General features: G+C 47.2%; 1 protein-coding gene and 1 non-coding gene across 10 annotated transcripts in view; both read right to left on the bottom strand.

Moving 5' to 3' along the window:
• Positions 1-6,866, bottom strand: part of dysf (dysferlin, limb girdle muscular dystrophy 2B (autosomal recessive)) — an 84,524-nt gene extending 77,658 nt beyond the window's left edge. For 6 of the 9 annotated variants that reach the window (XM_036551669.1, XM_036551675.1, XM_036551673.1 and 3 more), the window contains exon 1: positions 1,352-1,719. In XM_036551669.1, the coding sequence (XP_036407562.1) occupies positions 1,352-1,445 (94 nt within the window). In that variant the 5' untranslated portion in view covers positions 1,446-1,719. Of the gene's footprint in view, positions 1-1,351; positions 1,720-6,614 lie in introns of those variants that run through there. The other 3 variants (XM_036551671.1, XM_036551677.1, XM_036551678.1) reach the window with 1 other exon arrangement.
• Positions 6,867-9,116: 2,250 nt separating this feature from the next.
• Positions 9,117-9,198, bottom strand: trnas-gcu. Its single transcript has one exon. It is a non-coding gene; the product is annotated as a tRNA-Ser (tRNA).
• Between the last annotated feature and the right edge of the window lie 3,343 nt (positions 9,199-12,541).

The raw sequence follows: 12,541 nt of genomic DNA, 5'->3' as shown, positions 1-12,541 counted from the left end.
CTCTGCTAAGGAGTAGCAAAAAAGATTGATTCACCGCACCGTGGAACACACATGCAGGCAAAAAAACATGCAGAGGTCGTGTGACACCAAAAAGTCAACTCCCGAGACACAGGCTGCATTTGAGTGACTAGTTAAACTGAATGGTGTTTGTAACCCTGGGCTTACCATGGTTAATGAATAAACAGTATGAAAATGTTTTTGTTGTTTGTTTTTTTTTTTTTTCCTTTTTAAAATTAGTATGAAACCTCTTACAGTCCACAGCTCAGTTCTGGAGAGGGTGGGGCCTTGCCGTACGTCACTGTTGCCATGTGAAACGCTTACACACACACACAGCCGCATGTCCTGAAGGAACGATGGCTGGCTGACACAGGAACATGAAACAATAAAAGGAAGTGCCTCTCACCTCGTAAAAAGATCTCACACCGGCTAAAAGAAGCCTGTCCTCTTACTCACTGTCACAACAGGCAGCGTGGGGATGGAAAAAAATAATCCCCGTTCGATGATGAGGAACCCTGCTGCCGGGTGCGGAGGCTCACAGCGGCCCCACTTCCCCGTTCAGCGATGACCTCTCAGAGATGGACATTATCATTCTGATAGATGGTGGGAGATGATCTCATTTGGTGCATCAAGCTTATTCACACACAACCAAGCACACAAACCTCTGACCTGTGCCACTACCATTTGGCACACTTTGTCCAGTTTTAATGGCAGGTTTTGAATTGGTGACAGCTTGTGGTTGTTTAACAGATTACTGAAACCTTTTGAGGATGAAAAGCGCTAAAGTGCTAAATATTTGGAGTCAAGGAAACTCTGTTTATAATGATGAGTTCAGTCAAGGGCAAACTTTGTACCCAGCAGAGGAGTTTGACAAGCCACGTGTTTAAATGTAAACTTCTCTGAATGTTATAACCCAAGAATCATTAAAGATTAGAAAACATATCATTCATTATAAATGTAATTTTTTCTCTCAGGGCATCAGTTTTAATTCAGGTGAATAAAATGGAACCTTGAACATGCTTTCCACCACTAAATTACACCCATTTACAGTTGAACAATGAGAGTAAAATGAACTACAGACAAAGTGCATTACTGACGAGTTACAGCACATTACAGATAAGGTGCATTACTGATGGGGTGCATTACAGGTGACTTACAGTACACTACTGATGTGGTGCATCACACCTTAGTTACAGCACATTAGAGATGAGGGTGTGTTACAAACGAGGTGTAACTCTGACAAGGCGCATTACTGATGACGTACATTACCCTGCTGTGGCTAAAACACATTTCGCCACAGAGCCAGTAAGCCCCTTTGGGCATGTGTGTCCTGCCTGGTAACGCAGTCTCTTACCTCGGAAGGTGACGCTGGCAAGGGGGTCACTCTGCCGGTCACCCTTCTCCAAATTGCGCAGGTTATTGGCGCGCTGTAGTATGCACCTCAACATGTTTCCACGGAAACTGGAACTGAACGCTTAGCTCTCCCAGGACAGAGGCGACCGCGCGGGCATTGCAGAAAGTGAGGAGGAAGGCGAAAGGTGCTCCCTGTGTCACTCCACGGGTGTGTGAGCAGCGCGCGCGTGTGTGTGTGTGTGCGTGTCTGCGCGGTGCGTGTGTCTGTAGCTCTCCCCGGGTTAATCCGCCAGCCGCAGTCCCAGTGCGAATACTCCACTACAATGCCCTGCCAGAGTTACACAGAGCCACTCAGAGGGAAACTGTATCTTACTCATTTTCTGACACGCATGCTTAGCACTGCCCCCCCCCCCCCCCCAGCAGCCCTGGATCCAGCGACACGCCCCACAAAGTCCTGAGGAAGTCTAAATATTTCCTCTCCCCCTCCTCTGCTGAAGCCATTACAGCTGCAGGAACGGCACCCACGGTGATCTCCAGCCAGCAGGGGACCGATGGCCCGGGATTACCTTCCACGCCATCGCTGCGGAGGTTACTAAATCACCGATTCACCCGGCCCAACCAATGGTCCATGAGAGTCTCTCATGTACTGCGGCTCACTGAAGGAGAGGAATAGGACTAAGTCCAGCACGGGACCCCAGCAAATTACTGTGGATTAACCTGGGCACTGTGGCTTGGGGTCATTCGAACAGAGACACCCATTTCTTCCTCAGTAGTTTCTTAGCCCTTAAGCTATCTAGGTGTACAGCACATCATTCAGAATGGGGGTAGGGGGGCTGTCCACTTATCTGTAGGCCTATTCTTGAGCATTTCCTTTTCCTGTGTTGGAAAACCTATCAAATATGATTGAAGCTGGACAGCAGAGTAGGGGAATTCCCTGAACATTACCCAGCGGGCAAAATCTCGTACCCGGTTCACACGGTCCCACAGTGGAAGAGCAAAAAGGTCAAACAGTGCCACCTCCTGTCAGAAACTGAAACCGCCTTTGTTTCTGTGACACAGCCACACTATGAACATGGTTATTATTGTTATGGGCTCACTCATAAAGCATCAGAATGCATTGAATACAAGTACAGCATCAAAAGCATTTCCTGTGTGTGTGCCTGTAAGTACTATATTATACTCTCTGTCCTGTCCTGTTCTGACAGTACAGTGCAGGGCCTGGACATTACATATTATTACTAATTTATATGGACATTAATGAACCCTGCCCTTTTGGCCGATTGATCAGTGACTGTGCTGGTGATATGCCTGTCAACAGTCCAGTTTAGACTTTGCCGATCCTGCTGTACATATGGGCAGCAGTGTGGTGCAGAGGTAAGGAGCAGGGCTTGTAACCAAAAGGTTACTGGTATAATTCCCTGCAGGGACAGTGAAGGTACTTCACCAAGAATTGCCTCAGTAAATATCCAGCTGTATAAATGGACAACATGTAAGATTTATGACATATGTAAGTCGCTCTGGATATGATAAATGACAGTAATGTAATGTAACGTAATATGAATTAAAAGTGATTGCAAAAAACAGCTTTGGTGGGAGTGCAAGATGGCCAAGGAGGAAAACACTCATCTCTGAGCTCCTGATCATCCTCACAGTTCCTGATTCACGGTCTACTGTGAACCTGGCCAGCCCATTGGCTGACTCAAGAGGAATTTGTATTGTACATTTTGGCCAAAGGCCATAAAGCTTTGCTTGATTGAACAGGCAGCAGAGATGGCCTGTACCACGCAAACTACATTTAAGCACTACAGTATTACTGTACTGCACCTGGTACAGTCATAGATTGTGTGCCCAAACTCAAAAACATTAAAAGTGGAAACAGAGTTTGGGACAGAAATTAAATGTACTCAGACCCACATCACCAAAATCACTTGACAATCGAAAATAACTATGACTTACAAAATTGAGGTCCTGAAACACTGCCACCTCCATTTCCACTGTTTCATTTTCATAACCATAGTTTCTCAGATCTCACTTCACTTTGGGCTTCTACCTCTGGCTGGAAGCTAGCTTAACCTGCTAGTTTCAGCTCCATACGATCCCTGCCCTGAGACCCTGATTTCACAGAGTAAGCACAATGTAAACACAGATATCTGACGAGACATTTTATCAATTTCAGCACTCTTGTGATGGGATATCCTTATAGTATTTCCACCTCTAATATTACATCATCAAATTGTTCAGCTGTAGTCTTCATCCAGGGTGACACATCTGAAATACGCATTTATACAGTGGGATCATAAATATAGCTGCTCAAGGTTTGTGTGTGTTTGTGTGTGTTGCTTCAGAGGTCAGCAGAGCCCTAATTTAAACACATAACCACCTGGGGGCATCTTTGAACCTTTCACCTCCCTACAGACACAAGCTGTCAGATATCCTCAGCTGGAGTGAAGGTAAAATTTTGACCCAACCACTTTTCAACATGTACAAGCAGCTCACAAAATCAAACATAATGATTCTTTAAAGCGTTAGTCATCTATGAAGAAGTAAGTTTTTGTCCCTGTTGTGTGAAACTTAAACGTGGAATGTTTCCTCCATATTTGTCCCAGCACAGCCCAGTACAGAGTCACAGTAATGTCATTGAAATGTTTTGAATCTGTGCTATGCTATGATATGCCCTAGGCCAGTTCTGGTGCGTGATTCACCCCCGTGTCCTGACCCTTCCTCCACCCACCTCCTCCTGCCCGCACTCCGCCCCTGTCATCTGTCAGCACTGCTGAGTGTGCAGGGGCAGGGGAAATGGAAATGGGGTGGGGGCAGCTGTGATGATTTCGGAGACAGCTTCAAAGTAGCTGCAGCTGAGAGACTGTGCATTTGCTTTGTACTGTGTGTGCGTGCACACTCGTGTGTTTATGTCCCCCCCCCCCCCCCCCCCAGACCCCAGGTCAGTTCCAGCAGACTGAAAAAGGGGGAGGAGCTACAGAGGAAGCCAGTTCTTTCCTCTTCACTCTGCGGTCACATCAAAGCCCAATAACCCACCTTTCATCCATCATACACACAGGCACACACACACACTTGCATTTAGCGTGCTTTTGGTAACACAGGCTGTGGAAGAAATGCAGTAAGTGTATGTTTTATGGTGACACGGGTATTATTGGCGTTTAGCAGACGCTCTTAACCAGAGCGACTTACATCAGTTACAGGTTTTTACAATGTTAACTGTGGGTTAAGTACCTTGCCTAAGGTTAAAGCAGCAGTGCCCCAGCAGTGAATTGAACCGGCAACCTTTCAGTTACAAGTCCTGCTCCTTAACCCCTATGCTACACCGCCGCCCATATAAATCTAAACACATTCTTACTTAATGAGAGTGATTTCCAGCTGGCAAACGTTGCCACGTAATGAAAAAATAGAAACATCCTAGCAATGACTGAGAGACAGAACGGAAATTAAATGAAAACAATTAGTATGTGCCTTATCCATCAGAGTAAATTCTACTTCCAGGCCCTGCAGAGACAGACAGTTCTTGGAGATGGAGATCAGTGCAGAACAGCTGAGTCACCACAGAGAGCAGTGTTGACATATGTGCTTCTGTCCTCCCGGTGACAAGCAAAGTCCATGGCTACCTGCGAGCGTTATTATATCTCTGACCTCACAGGACCTTGCAGGATAGATCTGCTTACCACACGCTTTCACAAAACTGAGTGGGGAATAAAGGTAACCGTTAGTGAACATTATATTATATATAGTTCCGTCATGTGGCTTTGAGATGCAGGATCTAACAGGTTCATCAGCCGGGCAAGCGTCTGCTGAGGCTGTCTCCTCCCTCCCCCAAATGAAAGTATCCAAAGGATACTTATCTACATGCTCCAGGGTGAAGACCTACAATTAGCTTCACTAAAATACCCAAAACAGTCTCTGGATAAGGATACAGGCAGCTATGCATTTGTTATGAATGCAACAGTTCAGACCCTAACCACTATGGTTAACCAGCACTCAAGATCAATTTATTGGATTTGGTGCTGTTATCAATAGGCTGTGTGTTGCTGGCATTTCACAACACGTCAGTGAGCTGCGAGTCAAGGCAAACACACCGGACTGCACATCTAGGTGAGAGGCTGAGCTGTGCCTCCACACAAAAGACGCAATAGGACTGAGGCACAGCAGCCTCCCGTGACAAAAATAACAGAGCCTACCCTGCAATTACAGGCCAAAAATCAGCTGCCGTCTGGGAAAGATAGACGACTACTCCACTAGTCTAAGGAATCAAAGGTCTTTTTCAGTCACTGATTTAAATGTAGCGTTAAAATGTCATGTGTTTGTTCAAATACTGTGCCATCAAACGTTTTATAAAAGCATGGGTTTCACACAGCAAATACTCTGTGTAAGTTTAAAAAGGAAAAAAGCTATATGCGCTGGCAGAGGCCTACCGCCAGCGACGCTCCAGGCCCCTTGGAACGCCACCATAAACAATGGGTAGAGTGCGTTCCCCATTCCAAAAACCCGAAGCGCAGTTTAACAGCACGAACAAGCATTCCCAGGATGCATCGGTGCGAAAAGCGTAGCTAAGCACACGGTATCGATAGGTGTTTTTTGCTCCGATAGATATTCTCCATCTCTGACCTCATTGGTCATCAGCATCTTAAAAATGCGATCTGTGCATAGTTGGCTGACATCATTAGTAAAGTTGCAGACAAGTGACTGGGGATATTATGGGATGCAAGTACATATTTGGTGCAGCTCTGAGGCTGTACACAGCTAGGGATTTAAGGATGTGGAATGCAATGTCACTAGGCTGGGTCATGGGGGGAGAAACCTGTCCAGCTGAGTAAAGACCGGACATAGTAAAGCTCTCTGGTCCCGTGTAAATTAAGGGGGAAAGCAGCTTAGCGTTGCCGGGTCTGTGTGCACAGAGAGAATGAGAGGCGTCCCTGCTGGATCCTTTCTCTAAACACAGCCGCCAGCAGAGCAACGATGTCCCCCCCAGCCTCCAGCTCTCAGTATAAACACAGTCATGCCTCTCCGTGTAACGGGACTCCCCCCCCACACCCCCCCTCCTCTCGGCATGGACGGGAAACGCTGCAGAAATAGAGGGCTGCCTTTCCAATTATAACCACAGCAGCTGGAGCGGCGGGGAAAGAAACGAGGGAGGGAGAAAGCGGAGAGAGGGAGAGGTCCCAGTGCGTATGGTGGCATCCCCTTACCGCCCCCCCACCCCACCGCACCCTCCGTCTGGTTCCGTCCCGTCCCGTCGCTCCAGGGCCCCTTACCCTGGAAGGTGACGCAGCAGTAGGCATCGCTGATGTCCTCGTCGGGCGTCAGCACGTTCTCCGCGCACAGGATGAAAACGCGCAGCATGGGGTCTCCGAGGGGAGAGGCCGGTCCTCCGCCAGCCGGGTCTCACTCTCAGTCCTCTGTATCCTCACCGCGGGCCGCCTCGGATGCACAGGAGGAACGCAGCCGGGTCCTGGAGCTGAGGCTGCTTCCGCTGGCGCTAACGCTACTACTGCTGCTGCTACTGCTGCTGCTGCTGCAGCTCTGGCTCCAAATTCAGTACGCCTGACTCAGACAGACACACACACACACTCACACACGCGCACACGCTGTCCCTTCAATCACAGACCGCTCTCTCCTTAAAGGGCCAGAGCCCCTCTCTGCTCAGCCTGTCAGGACAGCTGCTCGGCTTGCACCGTCTGGCACACAGTGAGGGAGAGAGGTCTCCACGCTTAAAGAGGAATTAAGAGTGACAACAGGCAGGGAAAAGAGCAGCCTGAAGCAGACTTTAACCAGTGCAGAAACCCGGCCTCAGCCACGGCTCTCACCCTCAACAAACAAGAGCCGTGCAGCGTTACGAAAACAGTTACATACTTATTTAAGGCATGATCTTCAGCTTCCTAAGCAATTGCAATGGAAATATATTTTTCTTCACATGATGGAAGTAGAAGGAAAAGGACAACAGTTTACACCTCACACACACTCATAAAGGAGATGTTTATGACAGAAACTAGCATGCATTGTGTGTGCGTTAAAGCCATGGCAGCTTATAGCACATAGACGAGGTTCGGAACATGTCACATGACCCTACAGTGCTGGGTGACCAATGGAGGCTCAGTGGGGTGGAGCCTGTTCACCGTCTCCCTCTGTGACCTCACACATGGGGTCAGGGAACCAAAGAATATGTGTGTTCTAAAAGATTCTAAAGAGATTTCGCTTGACAATGCATTCCCTTGTCTGAAAGAGCACAGACGCAGAGGTGTGGGAGGCCAGAGAGCGCATCTGGGTGGATATGAATTCACAAGGGCCCACGCAACAAGGGAAAAGCACAGAGCGTGTCCCGCACTCGGCGGGCAGTGACCTTTCACCTATCACTTCTCAGCCAATCAGCTCATCATCTAGAACAGAAAGCTGGCTCTGCCGTTCTCCGCGCCTCATCCCAGTGGACGTCTGCCTGATGTAAGCTGCTCTGAATACGAGCTGACAAGCGAGGGTTAAATCTAACCCGTTCTACAGGCATACAGGAAATCTCCAGCAGGTTAAATAACTGACAAGAATTTAACGCCAGGCCCCACATTCATAAGGTGTGATTTATTCCCAGAGGGTTAATACCAAGACCATTCACCCTCTGTGAAAAAACAGCATTTTGTCTTTTTGTTACGGGAGGTTATGATTTCAATGTAAACAGAAGCAGAAATGAATAAACTGCATTGTCAGACCCTGTTCTGAAATACGGAAAACAGGCGCTGGGCCGATCACATGCTGTGCGGACATAATATTCCAGTCCCCCTTTAACCATCCACACAATCGCGTTCGATCGTGAGGTTCCTCCGAGAGTAAGGCCAATAACCTGGGACTGTCGGAGCATGAACATCTGTGGAAAGAGCTGGACAAAAGGAAAGCGGCACTGCTGTGGCCATAGGGCTGTCAGTGCCTCGGAGTGCAGTCACATGATGGCCCACGGTGACGCTGCGGTGGTCCTGCAGCGGTGTGCAAGTCACATTACAGGGCTTAGTGGAGCTTCTGCAGAACCTGACAAAAAGCAGCCCCAGAGATTCACTGGTAGTCGCAGTTATACTAATGCAGACTTAAAAAGCAGAATTTCATCTGCATCCCTGTACAGTCCACAGAATCTGTGGTTCTGGGCCTCTTTGAAGGGGTCTAAGTACACAAGGCCAGATAATAATGAAAAGGTAATTAAAGAAAAAGAAGAAGGAGACGGCCCACACAGACCGTGGGCAGAAGCTTTGCTTTGATTCACTCTGCTTTCTGCTAATGTCACTGCTGCAGCGGCCATGTTTGCCAGTTTGCTGACGTTCACTGTCAGCAACAACAGACGCTTTTATTAAAAACAGGGATCAGCAAGGCTTCACTGAACAGTCCAAAAACAGCATCTGTGTTGCTTGTGCTACAGATAATACATTACATTTTTGGCATTTAGCAGAGCCTCTTATCCAGAGCAATTTTCATAGGTTAGAGTTTCTAGATATCCGTTTATACAGAAGGAAAACTACTGAGGCAGTTCTGGGTTAAGAACCTTGCCCAAAGGTACAACTGCAGTGCCCCAGCGGGGAATCAAACCAGCAACCTTTCAGTTCCAAGTCTTGCTGCTTACCGTTATGCTACACTGCCAGCCCATGATCACCCATGTTTATTGTCAACATTTTATGGAGTAAGAGAGGTTGTTCTTTCTAACACATGCAAACACACATGCTTGTGTTTGGAAGTGGGGCCATTTTTGTTGGGAACACAATTAAATTTTAAAACTTCTCAGTTCCCGACGAGGATGGGATTCGAACCCACGCGTGCAGAGCACAATGGATTAGCAGTCCATCGCCTTAACCACTCGGCCACCTCGTCTGCATGCAGAAACACCTTGAGCTCTGCATAACTCTGTTCTAACTTGTTGCTCATAAACTTTAGAAAGTGACTTTTTCACTTTGCAAAATAGGCTGGTTTCAGCATGTTTAGCCCCCAGCCAACATGATAGACTTGGTTTTTAGCTACCCACTAAGTCTGTCGTTGCCTGCTGTGCAGCTACAACTGGTAGTCAACTGCGGTTCACAGTCACACACACGCATTAGCAAATAGCACCACAGACAGCTGCTTCTTCTTCCAGCTGAACTGACAACTGTGGTCATCCCTGCTGCTTATAGGCATGTGAACTTGACACTATTAGAAGCAAAAAAGGGGAACTTGCAGCAATATTTGAGTGCTGTGTGAATGTGACCTGACCTAGGGAAAGGGCCAACAACTTGAAGGCCAATTAAAATATGAAATCAGGAAATGAGACAAACACACGGTTTCACTTGAAAATTACACTGAAACCACACCGGACAAAAGAGGAAGCGTTGTGAGAGAGACATGCATCAGTTACGGTCAGGGTTAGAACAGTTCTGAGACAAAGAAGTGGCCTTCCCTCAAAGGAGGGTGACGGGTTCAAATCCAAGGAGGAACACTGCTTTGCCTGTTGGAACGAAGTACTTCTGTGAATATCCAGTTGCCTAAATTCATTATACTGTACATGCAAGCTTCCCTGGACAGCCACCTCTATGAAGCAAACTAATAATACAGCATTACACTATGTTGTTGGTACATTTTTTTGGGGCAAAAAGTACAAAGATTTCTGACAGTGTCACATTTCAACTATTTTCTAGCACGTGACAGTCACGGCGGGTTATGTTTCTAACCTGACTGAGCACTCAGTGGAAGTCCATCAGAGGTGTTTCTGGCACACAGAACAAGGCTGGAGAGGAGTAGGGCACATTCTCAGCATGAAAGATTATGGGTTTCCTGCTACAGTGTAAATTTATTGTGCAGCCTTGGGAATGTTCTTTTTTGCCCTATTGTACAGCAAGAGGGAGGAGGACACATGGCCGGGAATGTTAACTGTGCGGGGGAGTTACACCTATGGCAGCACAGGGATTGGATTAGGTTTGGTCATTTTATACTGCAAACATGGGAAAACATCTCTGAATATGAGGTACTGACTACGAATTAATGGGCTGACATACACACCCACCACCCACCTCCAGACTCTGCAACAGGACATATGGAGGCAGTGGAAAGCTTCAAACTGGGTATAAACCAGAGAATGTTCACAAAGGGGCCAGCAGTATAGTGGTAAGACACAGGGCTCACAACCAAAAGGTTGCTGGTTTGAATCCCCACTGGGGTGCTACTGCCTTACCCTTGGGCAAGATACTTAACCCACAGTGGCTCCAATAAATATTTGGCTGGATAATGTGAAAATGGTAACCTATGCAAGCTGCTCTGCTGATAAGAGCGTCTGCTACATGACGATAGTGCAGTGTGTGGTGTTATGGAATGGTGTCGTTTCTTCTGAAGCACGGATAAGACGTGCCGAGCGTATGAGGCCTGGGGAAGGCCGATTATCAGACAGCACGCTCCTCCTTCGGTAGAAGTGAGGAAAGCAAGCGAAAGGGCAGACTTGCTTTTATTCCAGATTTCATCACTGTTCCCAACCTCAGCCTGCAGCCTCACTCACTGTCCTGGAACAGGGAAATTCCTCCCTCTATAAATAGTGTGTCAGCAGTCCAGTGGGACACCCCCAGTGCCACGGAGTTTGTTACCAGAGGAATGTGAGGGAGTATGTAGCCTCAGCCTGGGAGAGCAGGGATAACAAGGAGAATAAGGGAGGAATGGAACATACATCAGAGAGATGGAGGAGAGAGAAGAGAGTGATGGGGAGGGAGGAGAGGTCAGGCGAGAAGAGGACAGGGGTGAGGAAGATGGAGTTATGGGTAAGATGAAGAGAGTGTAAGGGAGAGATGAAGGATGAAGACAGAGGTGTGGTGTTGGTACATATTTAGGAGGGCAGTGCCAGACAAACCCCATAAAGACGCAGGAGAAACCAGACAGGAAACGATCTTTCCATGTGCCCACTAGCAGGAAAAGCACATCTGTGAACCACAAGGGCAGATTGCGAATCCCTTGAAAATACCTCTCCCTTTAGACCCGAGAATGACACAGCAGTGGAGCATGCAGACAGCCACTCCCCATAGCTGTGATGGTGCAGCTACTTTATGCCTGTACACTTCCGGACACCTGTGCCTTCTTAGGATTTTTATAAGAATCATCTGTAAGATTTGAGCATGAAAGGTTACACACCTGCTACATGACCTCTGGTCTTCTCGCCATCCCTTCCTGAAAGGGTCCATCTTCTCTGCCATGTCTCCTCTCTTGCCTCTTGGTGTAGTAGACTCAGGACAGCTGTCCCATTCGCTGCCGACTGATAACTCACCTGTTTCAAACTGCATTTTGGCTCAAACCACACCGCACTCTGACCATTCACACTATACCCTGAAACACATTTGAAAAGTACAAGAACGATATCCTTCTTTCTAACTCCTTCGTGGACCTACTCTGGCACTCAGCATAAAGATGCGTTATATAATAACTCCTACTATCAGTTGCAATGATGAGTTGGCATGGTCTCCGCTCTTAGCTTTTCCTATGCATTACTGTAAGCTCCTCTGGATAACAGCATCTGCAAAATGACTAAACGTAAATATAAATCACCTGAAGCACTACTATCTAAAGCAATTTCTTATGTCTTAAACTCTGTTTTAGGATTTTAATGGTTTAATGAACTTGTCTCTCTACCAGCCAGCTTGTACCTTATCTGGCCAACTATTGAGACTTGGTCACGCAGCACTTCTAATGTTGTGACTCCGTGTATGACTTTCGCTTGTGTTCTGTACTCTGCCTCACTTGTAAGTCGCTTTAGATAAAAGCATCTGCCAAATGAATAAATCCTTGTCAAAGGTTTGTCAGGTTTGTCAGGTTTGTCAAAGTAGTAGTACAAGGACACCGTTTGCAGAACAAACATATACAAAACAGCATTCGTATTTAAAAGAGATGAAATTATTTCCATTTGTCCCATTATGTTTTGCCTCAAAGCTCAAACGCAAACAGTCATAACAATCAGTGCTGAATAGCAGCTTCTGTCTCTAAGTGGTAAATTGGATGGAGATGGTACGGTCTGCTCCGCGTGACTGATGAAGCCTAACTGCATTATGGCTGTGATTCACTCCCTCCGCTCAGCAGGCCAGAGGGGCGGGGTGTCTAGGGAAAGGGGGCGCGGTCATGTTCATCCACCTTACAATGGCATAAAGCTGTCTTCACAGTTGTGGGACTCACAAGACCCAGCATGTAAACAGACGTTTTTTTTTTTTTTTCA

The sequence above is a fragment of the Megalops cyprinoides genome, chromosome 18, assembly GCF_013368585.1.
Source record: "Megalops cyprinoides isolate fMegCyp1 chromosome 18, fMegCyp1.pri, whole genome shotgun sequence".
Lineage (NCBI taxonomy): Eukaryota > Metazoa > Chordata > Actinopteri > Elopiformes > Megalopidae > Megalops > Megalops cyprinoides.
This window is presented reverse-complemented; position numbering and strand designations above follow the sequence as displayed.